The sequence below is a fragment of the Myxocyprinus asiaticus genome, chromosome 11, assembly GCF_019703515.2.
Source record: "Myxocyprinus asiaticus isolate MX2 ecotype Aquarium Trade chromosome 11, UBuf_Myxa_2, whole genome shotgun sequence".
In the NCBI taxonomy this organism is placed as follows: Eukaryota; Metazoa; Chordata; class Actinopteri; order Cypriniformes; family Catostomidae; genus Myxocyprinus; species Myxocyprinus asiaticus.
Window position 1 is genome coordinate 48,777,386 of NC_059354.1, and position 21,694 is coordinate 48,799,079.

Consider the following 21,694-nt stretch of genomic DNA (forward strand, 5'->3'; position numbering starts at 1 on the left):
CAAAGTTGTTTTTTTGGGGGGTGCATAATGCATTTTCAAATACAAAACTAGCAAATGATATAATTTTTTGCAATCAGAGCACTGTTTATTCAGCCTGATCTCATGAAAGTGACTGTGACAAATTGTGCAAAATGATAATACGTGGTTTATTACACAAGTTTAAATGTCCACTGTGTGACGCTAAGAGAGTAAAATGTTCTCCCAAACAGATGAGGATCTATCGAGTTTTAAATCAACAAAACTGACCTCCCTACCATAAACCTTAAACTTAAACCTAACTGATGGTGTCAGAAAAAGCAAATGTGAGATGAAAAACACAACCACGTCATTTTGTGGTGCTTCTACGACACTTTGGACTCGTGTGGACTCGTGTGCTCTTCAGGACTCGTACTCCGCTCCTTTACATCACATGTGCAACGCTCTATCAGTTGAGTTACCGCACAGTTTAATCGCACTCGAACAAGCTTGTAAATGTAGTTGATTATGTAATGCAAACGTTAAAATGAGTCATGCACTATAGTAAAAGTGTTTAGATGACATAAGATAGCATTGTGTGAGGAACAGGGCGAAAAGTAAGTGTTTATGAACTGATAATCTGCCATTTTACTATTGATTTAGGTGAAAGTGAATAAAAGTCATTGTTGTTGTAGCGCCTCTAGTGTTCATTGCTCCAGGAAACTGCTGCGATGCGTACATGAGCCACGTGAAAATCTAGGTACAAGAAAGTGATTTTATATGGTTTATTTATTTGGCATGAAAACAATTAGGGTGATGGCTAACTTTTACACTAAATCAACCAATGCAGCTAGTAAATACCAAAAACAAAGGAATAAACTGCAGCAACATGAGAAGCAGTTCATTTGAATGAACCCTCCGAATAGACAAATTCACTAAATTGAATCAGATCTCCCAATGCTCAATATAAGACAGAGATTTTAGGTGAGTTTGTTTGACATTTCCCACAGTTTAATTGGCAGTAAAGTTGCGCAATCAATACAAAACAGCAATGTATTGTTTTGTCAAGCTACACTGCTACTCACTGGAAAAAGTAGCTTGTTGCCGGAAAAGAGACTTAATTATGAAACAGCTGAGCTACCATCATGCTACTTAAAAATTTAGTTAAAGAGATAGTTCACCCAAAACCCACCCTCATGCCATCCCAGATGTGTATGACTTACTTTCTTCTGCAGTACACAAAAAATATGATTTTTAGAAGAATATTTCAGCTCTGTAGGTCCATGCAATGCAAGTGAACGAATGCCAAAAATCAACATTCGAAAAGCACATAAAGGAATCATAACAGTAATCCATACGTCTCCAGTGGTTAAATACATATCTTCAGAAGTGATATGATATGTGTGGGTGAGAAACTGATTAATATTTAAGACATTTTTTTGCAAGAAATTCTTCTCCCTGCCCAGTAGGGGGGTGGTTTGCATGAAGAATATGAATCACCAAAAACACTAGAAGAGTATGAGGGGCCTGGGTAGCTCAGTGGTAAAGACGCTGGCTACCAACCCTGGAGTTCACTAGTTCGCTAGTTCGAATCCCAGGGCGTGCTGAGTGACTCCAGCCAGGTCTCCTAAGCAACCAAATTGGCCCGGTTGCTAGGGAGGGTAGAGTCACATGGGGTAACTTCCTTTTGATCGCTATAATGTGGTTCGTTCTCGGAGGGGCGTGTGGTGAGTTGAGGGTGGATGCCGTGAAGCCTCCACATGCACTATGTCTCCGTGGCAACGCACTCAACAAGCCACGTGATAAGATGCGCAGGTTGACGATCTCAGACGCGGAGGCAACTGGGATTCGTCCCCCGCCACCTGGACTGAGGTGAATCACTACGCGACCACGTGGACTTAAAAGCACATGGGGAATTGGACATTCCAAATTGGGGAGAAAAAGGGGGAAAATCCAAAAAAAAAAAAAAGAAGAGTATGAAAGTGATCTGTTTCTCACTCACACCTATTATATTGCTTCTGAAGACATTGATTTAACCACTGGAGTCGTGTGGATTACTTTTATGCTGATTTATATGATTTTTTTTTTTTTTAGCTTCAACATTTTGGCATCCATTCACTTGCATTATATGGACCAAAACAGCTGAGAAATTCTTCTAAAAATGTTCATTTGTGTTCAGCAGATGAAAGAAAGTCATACACGTCTGAGATGGCATGAGGGTGAATAAATAATGAGAAATTTTTCATTTTTGGGTGAACTATTCCTTTAAAGTACCCCAAAACTAATGCACCAGTAAGAACTTATTGATTAGTGGGTTTAGTTTGTGGTGCAATTTGAAAGCAGTGTGTGCTTATTCTTTCAGAGGGTGAGTCTTTGAGAGGAATACAGGCCTGCCGTGGCCTCTCAAAGCATTTTAATTAGATTATTAGACTGAAATAGTCTCCACTGACCATGTCAGAAAGGAAACAAAGGGGATTAGATGAAGACAGCTTCCAAATTAGATGCATACTTTCTGAGCTTTGTGGGAAAGTGGATAGAGGCGAGAACTTTGTGTACTTTGAATTAAAGGGATAGCTCAGCCAAAAATGAACAATTCTGTCACCATTTACTCGCCCTGATGTTGTCCTTTCCCATGTGGAACACAAAAGGTGATGCCTCAGTCACCTTATATTTTCATTGTACAGAAAATATACATGCAATGAAATTAAATGTCTTAACTATTTTGTTAACAGACAATAAAAGCTGACTTCAATTGATTGGAGCAGTCAGTATCATGCAGTGTAGATGTCTCTCACTCTCTCTCTCTGCAGCTCCGTCAGAGCCTTTGCTGTGCAAGTTTGCAGATGGAGGACAGAAGAAGAGACCGAGTCAAAATAAATATATGCAGAATGGACGAGGCTGGACTAGAGATGGGGAGACCAGACTTGTGAGTACTTCTGTGTGTGTGTGTGTGTGTGTGTGTGTGTGTGGTGCAAATCACTGGCCATATTTCACCTGTCAAAGCTTGTTAGTAAAGCGACATGGACAGCAGGGATCACACACAAAGTCTGGTTTTGGTAGGCATGTGGGTAGGTGTGTTTATACACACTATGTTTAGCATACAGTCATATATTATGTAGGTAACACAGAAGTGATTCCGAGGGGGAATTCACTAAGAATGAAGTGCCGCTCTTCTCCATTTCATCATTATTTAATGAACTACTGCTGATATGATTGTTAGAGAATGTACACAATCATGTCTTTTAAATAAAATTCAGTTTACCGCCTGCTTTCCTCGGGCGGTAATAGTGTGATGTTAAGGCCTAAAAATCAGTGTACCGCCTGCTTTCCTCGGGTGCCAATTTTTTTCTAATTGCACACCAGAGCCAGCGCGATAGTGCGAAACGAATCAACGTCAAATGGCCCTTTCGCTTTAAAATCAAGGCAAATGATTGCCGTTTGCACATTTACACCTTTACAATAAGTGGTTCTAATCAACAAGCAATTTTACCCTGGTACGGTAGGTGGCGCAAAGTTGACTGACAGTATTATCATGTATACACAGTATGAGGGCTGATTAGAAAGAATCAAGTGTATATACTATATTAGCATATATAATATTATATGATTATATGCCACTGCCATGCATTCTGTATATACTTGTTTTAATTATATTTGTTTAAAATCACTGCATAATGCACGCTCATGACTGTTAACATAAATGTTGTCAATTGGAACAATGCTGATAGTATCTTATTGCCATGTACATCTACTTATTTTATGTATAAGCTCAAATCCCTTCATGTTACGAATTAAATGTGTCAATATCTAAACGCTCCAAGAGTCTGTATAATCTATACAATAAAACACAAATCCCAACCAACATTACCACATTTTTGGTATGCAAAGGCACTTTGATAAAAAGACATATATACAGAGTGCACTGCAAGTCACTGCTATAGAATTAATATTATTAATATTTGCCAAAGCAATACACTTAAGATCCATAAAGTTGTTTATTAAAAAAGTGAAACAATGGCAAAGATGCTGCAATATATATATTGTATTGTATTGGAGATATAAGAGATCTCACGTAAGATTAAATGCAAAGTCAAAAAATGCAGCAAAATGGAATATGAAGACAATCCATGTTAGATCAGAGTTTTTTTAAAGGGGACGCAAGGCAGTGATGCAGTAATATATTTACATGTTAACCTCCTGAAACCCGAATGTGACTGCTGTGTGCATTTTCCATTTCCCTTTTAGATTTGTAACTAGTAGCACCTAATAAACATGCCAAAAATAATTCTAGAGCAAATCGTTTTCCTAAAAATGTATGTCCACATATGTGGGCAGCGGGACCAAGTTGTGAAATTTTAAATAATAACAAGCTATAGAAAGTCAAATTGTTTATTATGTTTCCAGGAGTGTTGGTTATTCATGTTTGAGACTTTATAGACATTAATGCTGATTTTCTATAAAGCTGCTTTGGAACAATGCATATTGGGAACTTCAAACAAGTGATAGCCAGTGCTGAAGCATTTTACAAATCAGAAATTAGTATAAATTATTCTGATTCAAAGTAATGTCCAGCATCATCCAACCACAGCCAACCATGTTAAAATAAAATTATACATTATAATTCTGAATCTAAGTACTAATTACCGTTGCCCCATGTCTATCAAACATGTAGAGTGGTGCAAACATCATCTGCAGCATGAAACTGAACTTTAGGTCGGATGTTAGGAGTGAATGCACTTAGCTGCATAGGAAAGATATAGGTTGCTCCCTTGCTTCCTATTTAGTGAATGACTTAACCTCCAGTGTGCTGTCTGTCTGCACTGGTCTCAGAACAGTTCGAAATGCATCTTATTTTCATCCTAACCTCCATATAAATCCTCTGAAAGCAACATTTTTCCGCTTTTGGATGAACCCATAGATTCTCAGTGTGAAAATGCACAGTAAATATAGGATTTCTAAGGGTAAATAGCACTATTGTACAATATTGTGTACCCTGTGTTTAGCAGCATGCTGTTTCGCGATAAATCGCTTAAATTTACAAAAAAATGGCATATCGGATGAAACTAGAGACACTAATCTTTTGACTCAAACAGGTTTCAATGTAAAAACTTAATTAGGTTTCCTACCAGATGTAGTTTTGTTGGTGTTTCATCCGAAGTCAAACTTCGCTGTGATCGGTGCCATGTTGTTTTGTCACATGACTCTGTGTGACGAAAGTTTAACCCTTTACTGACAGCACACAGTCCTCTGAACTGAGATCAGTCAGTTTAAATAAATTTAAATTATGCGTTGCGTATAGCAAAGCCAAAATACAACGTCCATGTATATGTATGCGGGTTCGCATGAGGTTAAAAGAACCCATAAGAGAAATTTTTTTCCGTTTTTAAGGCATTTGATGCAAATTAAATGCACGTCCTCACTGCTAGTACAGGATTTCCTCAGAGTTACTTCAGCGTTTAATATAGGTGGGGAAAACAGCTTTCTGTGCTTTAGCACCACCAGTTGCGTTGGTTTTGGTAACTGCAGCAGCTCCTGACATGTGAACCAAAGCTCATTTTTACTGGTCAGGGCATTTCATCACCGTGCAAATAAACACATTCACTGTTAAAAAAAAAAAAAACCTTGCTTTGTCGGCACACGTATGTTCGCTCCAGGTGTGAATGGCTTCCTAGGAATCAATTGTTTCTATCCAAAATGGTGACTGTGTTTGGTGTGCAAAGGCCTTTAATTGCACCGGGCAAATAGCACAGAGTTTGAGCCGTATTTGTGTGGAATAACAGTGACTTAATTTAAATTCTTAAAATGCAGCGCTATTTCAGCGCTGACTGCACTGCTTAAACTACTTTGCGTGTTATTAGTGAATAAGACACAGGTTTTTGTGCTGAAAAACTATGCGCAAAAGTGCTGCAACTATTTAGTGAATTCAACCCTGAGATTTATGAGATGTTCAAGGGTCCATTCAGACCAAACTTGTTCTTCCGCTTAAAAAAAGCTAGACGCAGCGCAATGAATAATACATAATGCATGCGTCTTGAGATGCGCTTTTAAAAGTTGAGCTTCATTTGAACTTGACACGGTGTCTAAAATTGTGGTGCTCCTGCCTGAGCTGCAGCATAATGCTTAAAGAAGTTAGTTTAGCGTGTGTTTACGTATAAAAACACCTTTATCGCCTAGCTCAAGTCACAAACCAAGAGATCACTGTTCGTTTGAGCTTAATTTTGAACAAGCTAACTGCTAAATCAGATCAGACTGGGTGTTTTTTTTTTTTTTGTAAATCGTTCTGTTAGAGTGTTTGTGTGTGTTTCATTACAAATGAAACAGCAGCTATGAGCTGAGCAGTTTAATAATTATCTCTCTCTCTCTCTCTCTCTCTCTCTCTCTCTCATAGGCTGGAATGACCCTCACTTACGACCCCACAACAGCTGCTATGCAAAATGGGTACGAGACCACCAAAGCTGAGTAACTCTGTAATAACACATTGAAATGTGCGAATTCATACTGCACATGCTACTATTCAACAGTTACATTTCTGGATGTTGATTGGGCGATACAGCATTCCAGCCGTGCAAAAACACAATATAGCAACAGCTATTACGCAAAGCATTTTAGGACTAATAAATGATAGTTCGCACCAAAACGAAAATTTCTCTTTCTCTTTATCTCTCCAGATTCTATCCGACCACCTACAGTATTACAAACAGAATGATCTCACAGACCCCCATATCTCAATACATCTCACCTATGTCCACATACCAGGTAACATGACAACAGTTCCCTATCGACATGTTAGACATGCATGTGTCTAAACTGTATCTAACTCAGCTACTGAAATAGCCAGAGTCTGTGGTTATTATATTATATTTTGATTTAATTTTAGATTAATGGCTGCCAAATTTAACACAGTAACACCTTACAATATGATTGTATCTGTTAACATGAGTTTAATTTATAGGTTAACAAAATAGGTAACATGAACTAACAATAAACAATACAGCATTTACGGTAACACGTTACAATAAGGTTACATTTATGCATTTGGCAGATGCTTTTATCCAAAGCGACTTACACAGTGCACTTATGAAAGGGACAACTTGGAGTTAAGTGCCTTGCTCAAGGACAGTGTTGGTGGCTGTGGGGATCGAACCGGCAACCATCTGCTTACCAGTGCTTTAGCCCGCTACGCCACCACCACCTCAAACACGAGGTTCCATTCGTTTACATTAGTTAATGCATTAGGTATCATGAACAAGCAATTAACTATATATTTTTGGAATGCATTAATCTATGTTAATGTTAGTTAATAAAAATACAATTGTTCATTGTTAGTTAATGTTAGTTCATAGTTCATTTACTACTGTATTTTTTCTCCCCAATTTTGGAATGCCCAATTCCCAATGCGCTCCCAAGTCCTCGTGGTGGCGTAGTGACTCGCCTCAGTCCGGGTGGCAGAGGATGAATCTCAGTTGCCTCCGCGTCTGAAACCATCAATCCGCACATCTTATCACATGGCTTGTTGAGCGTGTTACCGCGGAGACATAGCGCGTGTGGAGGCTTCACGCTATTCTCCACGGCATCCACGCACAACTCAACACGTGCCCCGCTGAGAGCGAACCACATTATAGTGACCACGAGGAGGTTACCCCATGTGACTCTACCCTCCCTAGCAACCGGGCCAATTTGGTTGCTTAGGAGACCTGGCTGGAGTCACTCAGCACGCCCTGGATTCGAACTTGTGACTCCAGGGGTGGTAGTCAGCGTCAATACTCGCTGAGATACCCAGGCCCCTTAAAGTTGCATTTGTTAACATTAGTTAATGCAATTTGAACTAACACTGAACAATAGTATTTTGCCAAAGATTAATAAATGCAAAAAAAAAATATTGCTTATTGTTAGTTCAAGATACCTAATGCATTAGCTAATGATAACGAATAAAACCTTATTATAAAGTGTAAACGTTAAAACTGTACATTTACTGATATCACTTAAAAATTGTAGATAGTGTTAAATTCCTTTGGCCAATTTAGTGTTATCACTATCTAGTGGCATTTTCATGTTTAATGAAGGCAAGTTGAGAAGGTTTCAAATTTATAAAATACTGCATGTCAAAAACTACAATTAGTTCAGAGAATTTTATATATATATCTGGTTAGTTTTGGAATTACAAAAAGGTGTTTTTATTTTTAAAAAAAATTCCAAACATGTACATTTCAGTTAACGAAAATTCTCACATTTAGTGTTCATTTTTCTTTTCATAAATGATAATAACACTGCAAAAGACATGCGGTATATGTGTTTACACATGCATGTGTGTTTTTAATGTTCAGGTACAGAACCCATCCTGGGTCGCCCATCAGCCCTACATCATGCAGCATCCAGTAAGTCTCAGTTTATTATTTCTCCTCACCTTATTAACAGTGTCTATCATCTGTGTCACGTTTTTTGTTTTTGCTTGACAAACTTGTCTAGTTTTTCCTTTCTGGTCAAGCACCACCCAGTTAGACACAAAAGGTCTAAAAGCTCATGAAGAGTAACCAATCACAGTTCATTTTGTTTTCCGTGTCGTTTAAGGGCTGGTTTGATCTGAAATAGTTGATACCTCAATAGTAGATCGGCATGGAAAAACTCAAATAATTACACTTTAAGTGAAGCGGAATATAGACTTCTGCTCATGGATATCAACTTTCAACTAAGTGCCTCAAACAAAACTCTGAATACAGTTGCTCAGTTGCTAAGTGAAAAGTTCATCTATATGAATGACTGTCACAGAGGGTGAAACCAAGTGAGGTGTGTGTGTGTGTGTGTTTCCTGGTGTGTTTGAGTGGGTGTGTATAATGTAAGTAATGTGTGTCAGACTGTGTAGATGATGAAGTGTGTGTATATGTCTGTTCGATATATCATAATGTGTTCTGTAAATGAGGAAACTGTGGCATTTAAAGGGCAGTAATGGCCCTGATGTCTCACAGCTCTTTAATAGAGGAAAGATTTACAGAGTCTGACTCACCAGAACTCATCAAACACATCACAGACAAACCTAGTCTCACATAGCCTGACTTTTGACTCGGCATAAAAGTCCGGTAGAGTTTGCGGTTTATTCTGGTTGTGCACTTAGGAAGTTTTTCTGTGTAATTTAGGGGTGGATTTATATAAAATAGATGATGCTACAGTAACAAACTGCTTTGGGAAAAAATAAAAAAATTCAAATAAGGCAAGGCAAGTTTGTTTATAGCACATTTCATACACAATTCAAAGTGCTTTACATAGAAATGGTAAAGAGAAGATACATATAAGTCCCTTAAGATAAAGAAATGGGAAATAAAGCTATAGATTTTAAAATTATTAAAGTGGAAAAAAATTATAATAATAACACAGAAAAATAATGATGCTGCAGTTTCTTCAAACGGTTATAGAAAGCATATAGCTGGAAAAAAAATAGGGGCAAATGTCTGTAGACGTTGAGATCAAAATTTCTGACCGGCACTTATATTTCATGTTTTACAACAAAAGTTTGACAAAATATTTGTCTTATTTTTAAACAGGTAATTCTATTGTTTTATCATTAAAAACTTTAAAATAAAAAAAATCGTGATTACAGTGAGACACTTACAATGGAAGTGATTGGGGCCAATCCATAAACATTAAAATACACACACTGTTTCAAAAGTGTAGCCAAAATATACACCCATCAGTCACAACATTAAAACCACCTGCCTAATATTGTGTAGGTCCCCCTCTCAACCTGCATCTCAATATAGCATTCTGAAACAACAATCAACCAACAATCATGCCACGGTCCAAATCACTGAGATCAGATTTTTTCCCCATTCTGATGGTTGATGTGAACATTAACTGAAGCTCCTGACCCGTATATGCATGATTTTATGCACTGCACTGCTGCCTCACGATTGGCTGATTAAATAATCGCATGTATGATTGTTGGTGCCAGATGGGCTGGTTTGAGTATTTCTGTAACTGCTGATCTCCTGGGATTTTCACACACAACAGTCTCTAGAATTTACTCAGAATGGTGCCAAAAACAAAAAACATCCAGTGAGCGACAGTTCTGTGGATAGAAATGTCTTGTTGATGAGAGAGGTCAGCAGTGAATGGCCAGACTGGTTTGAACTGACAAAGTCTACAGTAACTCAGATAACCACTCTGTACAATTGTGCTGAGAAGAATATCTATTCTGAGATGCGGGTTGGTGCTGTTTTGGCTGCACGAGGGGGACCTACACAATATTAGACAGGTGGTTTTAATGTTGTGGCTGATTGGTGCATATGAAAGAAACTGCTTACCAACTTTACACAGAAAAGCCTAGTAAGGGATTTCATCACACTAAAATCATGTAAACACGTATAATGTATACATCTTGTAGCTATAGTATTAAAATAGTGTGTATTTTAAGTTATCGGTAACACTTTATAATAACTAAATGGTATGAAGTATTTGTAATGCATTTGTTTAAAGTTAATTTATAATTCATTATTTATTGTTCCTAAATGATTAATAGTATGTTACTCATTTATGTTCACTGTAGCAAACAATTTATTATTGTTAATTAAGTTCATATCATACCTAACTGATGTGTTTTAGTTGATGTAAACCAGTGGTAAAGAAGCATTTATGAGAACAAGAAGTCATAAATTCATAAATTATATATGCATTTCTATACAGTATGTAATGAACAGGATATACAGTATGTATAATTCAGTGGATAATGAATTTTTGGAGGGTTTAAAGGCAGAAATGTGAAGCTTAATACATTACATTAATTCTTCTGTTAAAACTTGTGTATTATTTGAGATGTAAAGTTGCTTAAATAGTTGTTTTTATGGTCAATTTAGGGTTTTAGGGTTTACGTTGTTAAGTTGTCATGGTAACGAAGTTTGAAATTTGATATATCTTTACACAGAAAATGTTAATAAGCAATTTTATCACACTAAGGGTACGTTTACACGACAGCGATGTGCTAAAAATGGAAAAAAAATTACTTTTGTGTTTTTGAAAAGTTTCGCGTACAGACGACAACGTTGTCAAAACGATCCCCGTTCACACGGATCCGCGAAAACGACTAAAAACGCTGTATTATGCATGCCAGGCCAGTAGTTGGCGATGTCACTTTGTAAAGAAACACTACGCGCCTGCGCACATAAGCATTCTTCCACAGAGCGGTGAATACAAACAATGAAGATGGCGAAAGCATCGAGCAATTTTGTCAGGACGGATGATGAGGTTGCTTTATTACTACAATTAATTTGCCTGGAGAATCGTCAATAAACTCAAAATCTTGAGCAGCACAAGCACAGTCCTGTAGTCCGTCATTGTAGTTTTGAATGTTTCGTGTGTTGTTTAAGTACTCGCGCGCATGCCTACAGACTGAACACATAATACGCGTGCGCATGACGTCATCGTTTTCACAAATTTGCGTTTTTGTATGTTTACACGGAGATGATAACGCCATTGTTTTCAAAAATGTTCACTTTGAAACCCGTTTTCAGGCCCCAAAACGCCGTTGTCGTGTAAACGAACAGCCAAAACGCATAACGTTTTTAGTTGAAAACGTTGTCGTGTAAACGCCCCCTAAAATCATGTTTACATGCATATTGGTTACGTCTTGTGGTTATACTTTTGAAACAGTAAGTGTTTTAACATTTACCGATTGGACTTCATTGACTTCCATTGTAAGTGCCTCACTGTAACTGTAATGGATTTATACATTCTTAATATTCACATAAACACTTCTTTACCACAGGTTTGCTTCAAATGAAATACGTTAGTTAGTTATGGTTAACAAGTTGTTACTAAGAATAAAAAACCATTATCAAACTGCTTATATATGAACTTATTAAACAATAATAAATCATTTGCAACAGAAAATACAGTATAAATGAATAACACTCTATTTGTTTATAATCTATAAATGTATTAACAATGGCAGAACAATGATTTATAAATAATTAACTATAAACTAATGTCTTACAAATCCTTTATACTATGTAGTTATTATAAACTTAACACTTTATTATAAGTGTTACCCAGTCATCGACTTGCCCATTTAGCTTACTTTGCAAGTGCCTGCTTACTGTAACTGCGATTTTTTTTTTTTTTTTTTTTTTTTTTTTTTTTTTTTTTGCTTCTTTTTTTACTACCATGTTCTTTTTGGTACTTTTTTCATTGTAAAAATTACATGTAAAATGAAATTAACATAAATAAATGGGGGCCTCGGTAGCTCAGTGGTAAAAGTCGCTAGCTCGCTAGTTCGAATCCCAGGGCGTACTGAGTGACTCCAGCCAGGTCTCCTAAGCAACCAAATTGGCCCGGTTGCTAGGGAGGGTAGAGTCACATGGGGTAAACTCCTCGTGGTCGCTATAATGTGGTTCGTTCTTGGTGGGGCGTGTGGTGAGTTGAGCGTGGTTGCCGCGGTGGATGGCGTGAAGCCTCCACACGCGCTATGTCTCCGTGGCAACACACTCAACAAGCCACGTGATAAGATGTGCGGGTTGACAGTCTCAGACGCGGAGGCAACTGGGATTCACATCCACCCAGACTGAGGCGAATCACTAGGCGACCACGAGGACTTAAAAGCACATTGGGAACTGGGCATTCCAAATTGGGAGAACAAACAAAACAAAAAAAAACATGAGTGATTTATCTGTGTGAAACTGAGTTTTCATGGCTTGTGTTCTCTCATAGGGAGCGGTGATATCGCCCTCTATAGATCATATGTCACTGCAGCCCACGTCTATGATGAGTCCTCTAACCCAGCAGATGAGTCACCTCTCAATGGGCAGTGCAGGAACTGTAAGTACACACACACACAACACTAACTCGGCATATAATACAAAACTCTGCAAAAAATGTATGTATTTATACATATACAGGCAATACACACCAGTTGCACAACATCAGCTCCAGTTAATCTCAGCAAAGTACACAAAAGTAACAAAATACAGCAGCTGTGGGGATGAGAATGATTCCACTTTATTGTTATCATCACAACATTACAACAGCATTAGTGTGCAAATTTTGTAGCCGCAGATGTTCATTTTTTTCATATGAAAGTTCTTTGGGTCATTTCTGTTATACGGAACATTTTAAACTTTACGACTTTAATCTATTACTTGTACTTAGTAATATTTGTACTCTTATTTTCCCACCAAAATGATGTCACTTCCTGGATGATGATGTCATTTAGTATCTGGCTTTTGTTCATTAAAGGGATATTGCAAAAGACTAAAAGGGATATTGAGGGCACAGGAAAAAATAGAAATTGATAAACAAAGAAATATTCCCAAGAAAACCTGTTTTGTTTGAAATGTATATTGACCAGAGAAAGGAAAAAAATGAAGAAATGCATGGAAAGAAAATACAATAATTAACCCTTGTGTCTAATTAATTCTTATATTGTGATAAAATAAAAATGTGAGTTTAATATTTTATCCAGTATATCAAAATTGTATATGACTTTAAAAAAATACAAAATAAAAACTCTCTCCTGCAGTTTATGACAGCCAGTCCAGCTCTGCAGGGTCCGTACATCCCTTCATACACTCATATGCAGACCAATGCAGTCTCAGTAGAGGTGAGTTCATGTCAAATATTTCCCAGTCACAGCTGTAGCCTCATCCAGAATCAACATACATGGAAAAAAGTTCAGTGTGTTTGTGCAACCTGTCCATGTGAATTTGGGTTAAACGGTAAATGGTCTGCACTTATATAGCGCCTTTTTTAACCTTAGCGGTTCTACAAAGAGCTTTACACTGTGTCTCATTCACCCATTCACACACACACTGACACACCAATGACAGCAGAGCTGCCATGCAAGGCGCTAGCCTGTCATTGGGAGCAACTTGGGGTTCAGTGTCTTGCCCAAGGACACTTCGGCATGTGGAGTCAGGTGGGCCGGGAATCAAACCATCAACCCTGCAATTAGTGGACAACCCGCTCTACCACCTGAGCCACAGCTGCCCACAAGGTTAAAGGGGTCATGGCATGGGGAATCAAATTTTCCTTGATCTTTTGAACATGTAAGTGTTCATTGTGAGCGGCCGAAGTTTAACAAAGTTCCTGATCGCATTGGCGCAGGATTATATGTGATTGGTACATTTCAGCGTGGATTGTGAACCAGTCACAATATGATGCAGGCTTTTCAAAGTAACTTTTATTTAAATTACACACAGTTAAAAACACCAAGACTGTAAGGAACCAGTTACATTCATAAACGTTTAAAGTGTGATAGATTCAGCAAACAGCTTGATACATTTGGATGCAATATGTTTAGCTGACTTTGTTGTTATTGTTATATTGTGTTGAATGTGCATTATATGTAAAGCCGAAAATGTAGTTTTATAATGTTGTGAAGCTGGTTCATCGTCTTCAAATTGAGTTACAAATATACATGGCTGTGCTCGAGGGTTTGCACAGTGTTGGCCAGTCAAAACAGTGGGAGTTTACATTCACGTCTTTAAGGGGAAAAGAGCCTAAAACCAAGTGTTTAAGTCAGAGGGCCCGAGACAGAGTAGAAAATGATAATACATTACTAAATTATTCTGTTTTTGATGGGGGAAAAAAATGTACTAACACTGTAAGTAGACATTAGGGAAAATAATAAAATGAGGAGGAAAATGTATATCATGACCCCTTTAAAATTGAGCTTTATTTTGCTAAATATAATATATATTTATTTTCTTTTTAATATAATAAATATATATATATATATATCAGGGCTGTCAATTGATTTAAATTATTTGAATTTTAATTTAATTAATTACATGATATGCTTAATTAATCAAATTAATTGCATATATACATTTTTGCAGAGAAAGGCTCCCAAATAATTATAAATGTAATGTTATATATATATATTATTCAGATAATTAAAATTCATTACATTATTTTGGCAGACGAGTAAAGCGTTGATAAGGCAAAAAGTGGCTTTAGAATGCAATACATTGTTTTTTTCCATATTATTGAACATGAGCCTATCAATGGTCTGCTGTCCACAGTAATCCATTTAGCAATTTATTTAGTCAATCTGTCCAAGATAGATTTATTAAGGGCTTTTCTAAGGACGTGTCAATGTACACAGGCGCCAGACGGACGCTTTTGGAGCATCTCACTTTGGTTATGTCGTGTCATAAACACAGCGGTTTTTTTTTGTCACCAAAAAAAAACAAAACATTAAAAGTAGTTTGATACCTAGAAAAACATGTCTTGAGAGCCCTGTATTCAGAGTTGCGCTGTGTTCAGCAGTGTTTGAACGCAAGAACGCGTCCTCATCTTGTTCTGTCTGCTGTCAGTAAGTGTGGTTTGTAGAGCTGGAGTTGCGCTTACTGCCCCCTGCTGACTGAGACTTGTAAAAATATAAAGGTGGTACTTCAACCTCGAATTGCTCCAATGGTAGTAAAATTCCCTATTAAGGTTCGCTATTAGATTTTTGAATTTATATTATATTTAAATGCACTGCTTTTTGTTTGCTGTTTTAATGTGAAAAATAAAATTAACTTTTTTGTTTTAGGAGAACAGTCCACAACCTCAGATGGAATCGTCCAGTGATTCACCTTATACCTATCAACAGGCCATGTGATGAAGAGGTACAATAAATGTCACCTGTCACAGTTCAACTATCCATTTCTACACACAACACACACAGACATCATGTTATGTGTAAGCCAAGAAAGAATCTACCAATGTTTTTCTTATTTTCTGCACTAATTATGGGGGGAAATCGGCTTAAAAAGTTTTACACCTACTGAAATGAATAGCACTTTGTTTAAAACCTACACTTAGTCATATCAGCAGTTTTATTCTACGTGGAGCGGGTCACCTAAAAAAAAATGCATCCTCAAACAGTACTGAAATCTTATTGGAAGCTGAAAGCCAAATCGAATTCTCAAAATATTTAATAAATGAACAAGCCCCCGACAGGGGAATTGTGTACAACTAACAAGTCTGAAATGATTAATCTCAAAAGTGTAAACATTTTCAAAACAAGCAGTTATAAGTTCGAGTGGTTCTGTGCCACCTGCACTCATGCTCTCCTGATCTGTGATCTACTTGTAAATAAAAGTGTATTTGTGTCTCTTCTAGGGTTCTTCGGGGTCGAGAGCGAGTCAGGCAACTGCTAAATCAACAACAGCTTTCTGAAGGACCGGCTCTACCGATGAGTCCACATTTGCACAGGTTCTTCAATGAGTTCCTCGGTTTTGTAATTAATCAACTTCGACTATTTTGGTATAAGTTCCACTAGGTGCAAATAAAGGATTCATCAAAGGATGCTAACTCTCAAAGAAGACAAAAAAAACGTTTTATTTTAATAAGGAAAAATGCTTATTTTTTATCAAGAATTGTCACATAGATGCAGGAATTTTGTGCAGAGATGTCCTTTGTTTTTATTTTTATGATTTCAGATGTGTTCTCTTTTTCTCTTCTCTTTTGTACTTAAATATGCTTTTGTTTTTAGAGATTTATCATCCTGAGAAAGATGTGTTTGTGTTTGCCGTGTGAGTGTTGTTGGTGACGTGTTCTGTCGTGTGCTACATCGTGTCAGTCTGTTCGATCTGTCTGTATGTCTTCTACGATTTGCCTTAAATTTTCCCCGTACAGTAGCTGAAGAATATCGCTAAGATAATGTCAGCTACTGCCTTGTAAATCAGCTTGAATAGGGCTTTTCTAGCATCTAGCAAACGAAAACTTTCACTATGCTTGGATTTTCCTGTGTTTCGCTTTTTCTCTTTGGAGCTTTAAGAGTACAAACTTTTGAGTGGATAAAATTGATGGAGTTTTAATAAGATTTAATGTTTTTATAATCAAAGGGAACAATCCTTTGGTTGTTTGAATGTGGTAGAAATTCTGCTGAATGATCACATTTTTGATCATTGCCTTTTGGTTTGGTTTTGAAATCTTGGTGTTGTAGTGTAGCTTTAGATGAACTCGTGTGGGTGGGGGAAGTGCTTTGACTTCTAGTCCAATTCTGGGGGCGGGGGCGTGGCCTGTCAGTCAAGCCGAATATCATTTGTCATATTCGTTCGAATGCAGGCAAACGTTCCGAATAAACCTTCCATGACAACTTTCAACAGAAATTCGGTGGGGTTTTTCAGGAGGCAAACAAAACTCGGCACTTTCAAGTTTACTTCACCAAAGACATTCAGCTAGCGAATCGTGCAGATTAAGGATGTAACGTCATTTTCTCTCAAGGCAGGCCATGCGGAGACTTAACACACTTGGGGGCAGTTCAGACCGAACGTGGTCTTACATTAACATAATGCATGTGTCTTGAGATGCAAGTTCTTTGTAACATGACATGGCATCTAAAAAGTGTGGCTCCCCAGTGCAAGATGCTAAAAAACAACGAGACACGGTGGTCAAAGATGTCTGTCTAGAGCATGTTTACGTAGGAAAACGGTTGGAAAAACAGCACGAGTGGACGTAAAAATGCATTTGGTGTGAACGGCCCCTTAGATTGCAGTTTGAAGAATGTGCCTTCTTTGTACATAAGCATTCAGCTGTCTTTAGTTGTTAAGGTGTGGACAACAGTAGCATGAAGGATGATTTGGATCCAGCAAGTGCCACAAACTAAAACAACATCACTACAGAGCGGAGATAGCTGAAGCAAAAATGGAAAGAGGACAGGTTGAAAGCATGGCTCTGTTCCCAAAACCTAGTGAGCTGCCTTGCTGTCTAATGCGTACATAGGCAGCTGCCTTTGAAGGCAGTATCCTAACTAAAATGGTGACCGGTCTTAATTGCAATGCTTTACTTAGGTGGCAACTTTTCCGATGCTGCCTTGGAATACGGACAAAAGACGATACCTAAGAAGGCAGCATAATCATGCAGTACGGGAATACGCCTGGCTTACCTTAAAATGTTGCCTATGTAGTCAGCTCACTAGATTTTTGAACACAGCTTTTGTAATTATAAACACAAATATGATAGCAAAAACAATGCGCGACAGGAAAATGTTTTCGTTATGTTCTTTTTAAAATCACAATATACTTTTAGCAAGGCTTTATTGATTAAGTTGTCTTCCAAAAGACTGTGGTTTTTGACCTGGTGGGTCTTGTTGACCGGTTATCTACCTCAAGAGTTTTGTTCTCCTCTGTTTTGATTGGTCAGGCTAGCAGATTCAGCCCGTCCCTCCAGACCAAACGGGTGGCTCAGGAGCTGTCCAAAAACACTTGATTTCTTTCAGGTTTTGTTTTTTAAGTACTTTGAACATCATCATCTTCTTCTTCTTCAAAGAAACAATTTATTATTATTTTTTTTTTAAGTATTGTTATCGTTATAAGGAAAGTTGTGGGTTCAACGTGTCGTTTAGCATTCAGATTCTTTGTTTCGAAAGCAAAAACCTCTGCTTTTTCGTCATTGTCCATTACATGTGTCCTAACTAGGCGACGCAATATTACACCAAGAGATATAAGCTGTCTTCCATGTAAATCTTTAGTAATTGATATAATCGGTGACATACGACAGGACGTTTTGTTTATCGGTTATTTCTCAGACATCGCGCAGAGTTTCGCTGCCCACCGTAAAATCACATTGGTCCTAATCAGTGTTGGGTAGGTTATTAAAAAAAGTCATCCACTTTGAATTACTTCTCTAACATCAGTTCCCTAAAATCTAATTATTGATAAGTTATTGAGAAAAGTAATAACATCACTAAGTATTTTACTTTTAAGTTACTTTCTAAAACACTTCAAGTTTGTTTTTCCACTCAGCAAATAAACAATTTGCTGTATTTCCTCGTTCTTTGTCGCGCACCCCTAATTCAGGTTTTAAATGAATTATACATATTATTTTAGAAATATGTGTAACCCAGGTAATGTACTTAAAAGTAATTAATTGAACGTCAGTAACTGTACATTACAAGAATGTATAATGCAATGTGTTACACTACTTTTTGACTTAAAAGAATTAGGTTACACTAATTAATTACTTTGCAATCAGTTTACACCCCAAACTGGTCCAAAGTTCCGCCCCACATAATTGTAAATTATCATGCTTCTTTTGATTGGCTGTGATTTTGTTATAGATGTGCAAGTCGGTTTACCTGACCCCAGTCGGACACGTTTTTAAGGCTCTAACCCTAACCTATACTTAGTTTTTCCTCGTGCCGTTTCGTCTCACGCATGGTCGAGCACACAGACTTTCAAAGTATACCTTTTTGAACGCGAACCCATGTGGATGCGTTTGATGCATGCGCACTACGACTGCTTTGTGGTACTCTTTTAGCACGGCAAATACGTGGACATTGCGCGCTGTCTGATGATGAAACGACAGTGACTAAATTTGCGTGACGTGCACAGTGTGTGAGGAAGTATAATTTGGCCTTTAATGAGCATTTACATAAGACAAGTTATTGCAAAAACAGCTAGGCAGAGTGCAACCGAATGCATGATGCAAGATGCGTTGTTAAAAGTGGAACTATTTTTAACTTGACATGGCATCTTTAAAACACAGCACTTGTTGCGGGACACTCAAAAAACGCCTGTTTGAATGTGTATGGCTGTCGCCGCTAGGGACATATTTTTTCAGAGAGGGCTTAACGGCTAAAGCACAGGTGATAAAAATATCAAAACTAAGAAATAATTGAGACTACTTAAATTAGTCAGTCTCACAAATCGACTTTTGCGTAGTTTCGCATTCAGTGTGGACAGACAAATTGCCCGTCGCTGTAAACTTGTCACGTCACACCTGGTTAGGACACGGTGTCAGGAAAGAAAGCGCGAGAGAGAATGCGAGCGTGCTAGAAAGCTGAAAGTTGTGGATTTCCCTCGATCTGTACTCCCAAGACATCACTGTTTTTTCGGTCATCGTCCAGACAGACTTAGCGTAATCCGCCATGCTCAGCTCATCGAGTCGCTGAGTGCATTAATGAAGTGTGTGTGTTTGTGTGTCTGTGGTACCGAATGAAAGTTACTATGGGTTCTTGTGTGGGTCATGCTGCTAGTAACAACAGAATCCGAAGTGCCAATCTGCATCCGGGTCAGAAGAGATGGACAGAGGTGTGTGTGTGTGCAGAGAGACATGCTCATGACTATGAAAAATCATGTTCTAGACAGCCATTAAGTTATATGAAAAAGTAATAATTTATGAAGAGAGAACTTTTGTACAGACTGTTTGAAAAAATAAAAACAATAAAAAAAAGATTTTCATAGAGAGATCTATATGAGAGTTAATTTTGTAATTTTTCTTTCTGTCTGTTTTACATGTGCCACACGCTTGCCAGTGGTAACTTGTACATTCGATTTATCAGAAACCTTCTGTAATTTTTTTTTTCGAATGTTTAAAGCCAAAAAAGCTTTTTCTTTCCCTTTTCCCCCCTTGTTTCCAGTAAATTAATTAAGCTTTATTTCTGTTAATTTCTTGAAGAACTTTTGAATAAAAACACATTTTTTTTGTTTTATTCATGTTGTGTTTGTGTGGTCCATTAGCTCCTGATCTCATAGATAATGTAAAACACGTGAGTGAACGTGAAAATGTAAAGATTGTGATTTTCAGGCATGTTTAAAAAAATGTTTAGCCTATTTTTAAGATTTACGATCTCAATTTTGTAACAAAATTCCATCAAATTTAATTGTTTAATTTGTTAATAAAAAAAAAATATTAAACTTAAAATATTTAGGTTTTTAAATTGCATTTTAGTAAATATTATTCAATTTAATTTGATAGAATTTTGTTATGTAATTGAAATGTGCAAATCTTAAACATTTTTTTTATTTTTTTTTATGTGCATGGAAAAGTCATGGAAATTGATAAAACCTTAAAGAACCCATTAAAAATGTATATACATTCTGCGGACAAGATCATGTCATCTATATTTTTGGTCTGTTTCCCAGGAAGACAAAGACTGTATAGACTGCTTCAAAACTTAAAGATATGGATTAAGGATGTAACGTCATTTTCTCTCAAGGCAGGCCATGCGGAGACTTAACACACTTGGGGGCAGTTCAGACCGAACGTGGTCTTACATTAACATAATGCATGTGTCTTGAGATGCAAGTTCTTTGTAACATGACATGGCATCTAAAAAGCGTGGCTCCACAGTGCAAGATGCTAAAAAACGAGACACGGCGGTCAAAGATCTCTGTCTAGAGCATGTTTACATAGGAAAACAGTTGGAAAAACAGCACGAGTGGATGTAAAAATGCATTTGGTGTGAACGGCCCCTTAGATTGCAGTTTGAATAATGTGCCTTCTTTGTACATAAGCATTCAGCTGTCTTTAGTTGTTAAGGTGTGGACAACAGTAGCATGAAGGATGATTTGGATCCAGCCACAAAAATCTCATTTTAATTTCATGGGGTCTTTGAGAAGTCATAGGAAAATTCAAGAAAAAAAATTATAATACATATTTTAATAATGTTCAGCTATGTTTTATCAGCTAGAAATAATTGTGAATGCAATATCTGTAAAACGTAATATTTTTTTATAAAAAAAAAAAAAAACATTACGTCACAAACTGGGAAAGTCATTGTGACGAGGAGGAGGGCATGGCCGGGCCGTAACAATAGACGCCCAGTGCTGAATCAGCCCAATCAGCCGGGAGAGGGATAAATAGGAGCCAGGGATGCCAGTTCAAGAGAGAGAGAGAGAGAGAGACATGGCTGCTGTTTGTGTGTGTGTCCATGTGTTTATGTCATTAAAGTTATGTTGACTGTTCTGCCGGTTCCTGCTGCCTCTTTGCCCATCCTTTAACCGTTACAGTTATGCAAATTCATTGGTCAAAAGGGGTGGGAAAC

The 21,694-nt window shown here is 37.5% G+C and overlaps 1 protein-coding gene across 2 annotated transcripts in view; it reads left to right on the forward strand.

The window, feature by feature from the left end:
• LOC127448270 (RNA-binding motif, single-stranded-interacting protein 1-like) overlaps positions 1 to 20,757 on the forward strand; it is a 95,097-nt gene extending 74,340 nt beyond the window's left edge. For both annotated transcript variants that reach the window (XM_051710680.1, XM_051710681.1), the window contains exons 7-14: positions 2,766 to 2,881; positions 6,344 to 6,393; positions 6,624 to 6,711; positions 8,280 to 8,330; positions 12,649 to 12,756; positions 13,457 to 13,537; positions 15,473 to 15,548; positions 16,045 to 20,757. In XM_051710680.1, coding sequence (XP_051566640.1) covers positions 2,766 to 2,881; positions 6,344 to 6,393; positions 6,624 to 6,711; positions 8,280 to 8,330; positions 12,649 to 12,756; positions 13,457 to 13,537; positions 15,473 to 15,541 — 563 coding nt within the window. In that variant the 3' untranslated portion in view covers positions 15,542 to 15,548; positions 16,045 to 20,757. The remainder of the gene's footprint in view (positions 1 to 2,765; positions 2,882 to 6,343; positions 6,394 to 6,623; positions 6,712 to 8,279; positions 8,331 to 12,648; positions 12,757 to 13,456; positions 13,538 to 15,472; positions 15,549 to 16,044) is intronic.
• Positions 20,758 to 21,694: the final 937 nt, after the last annotated feature.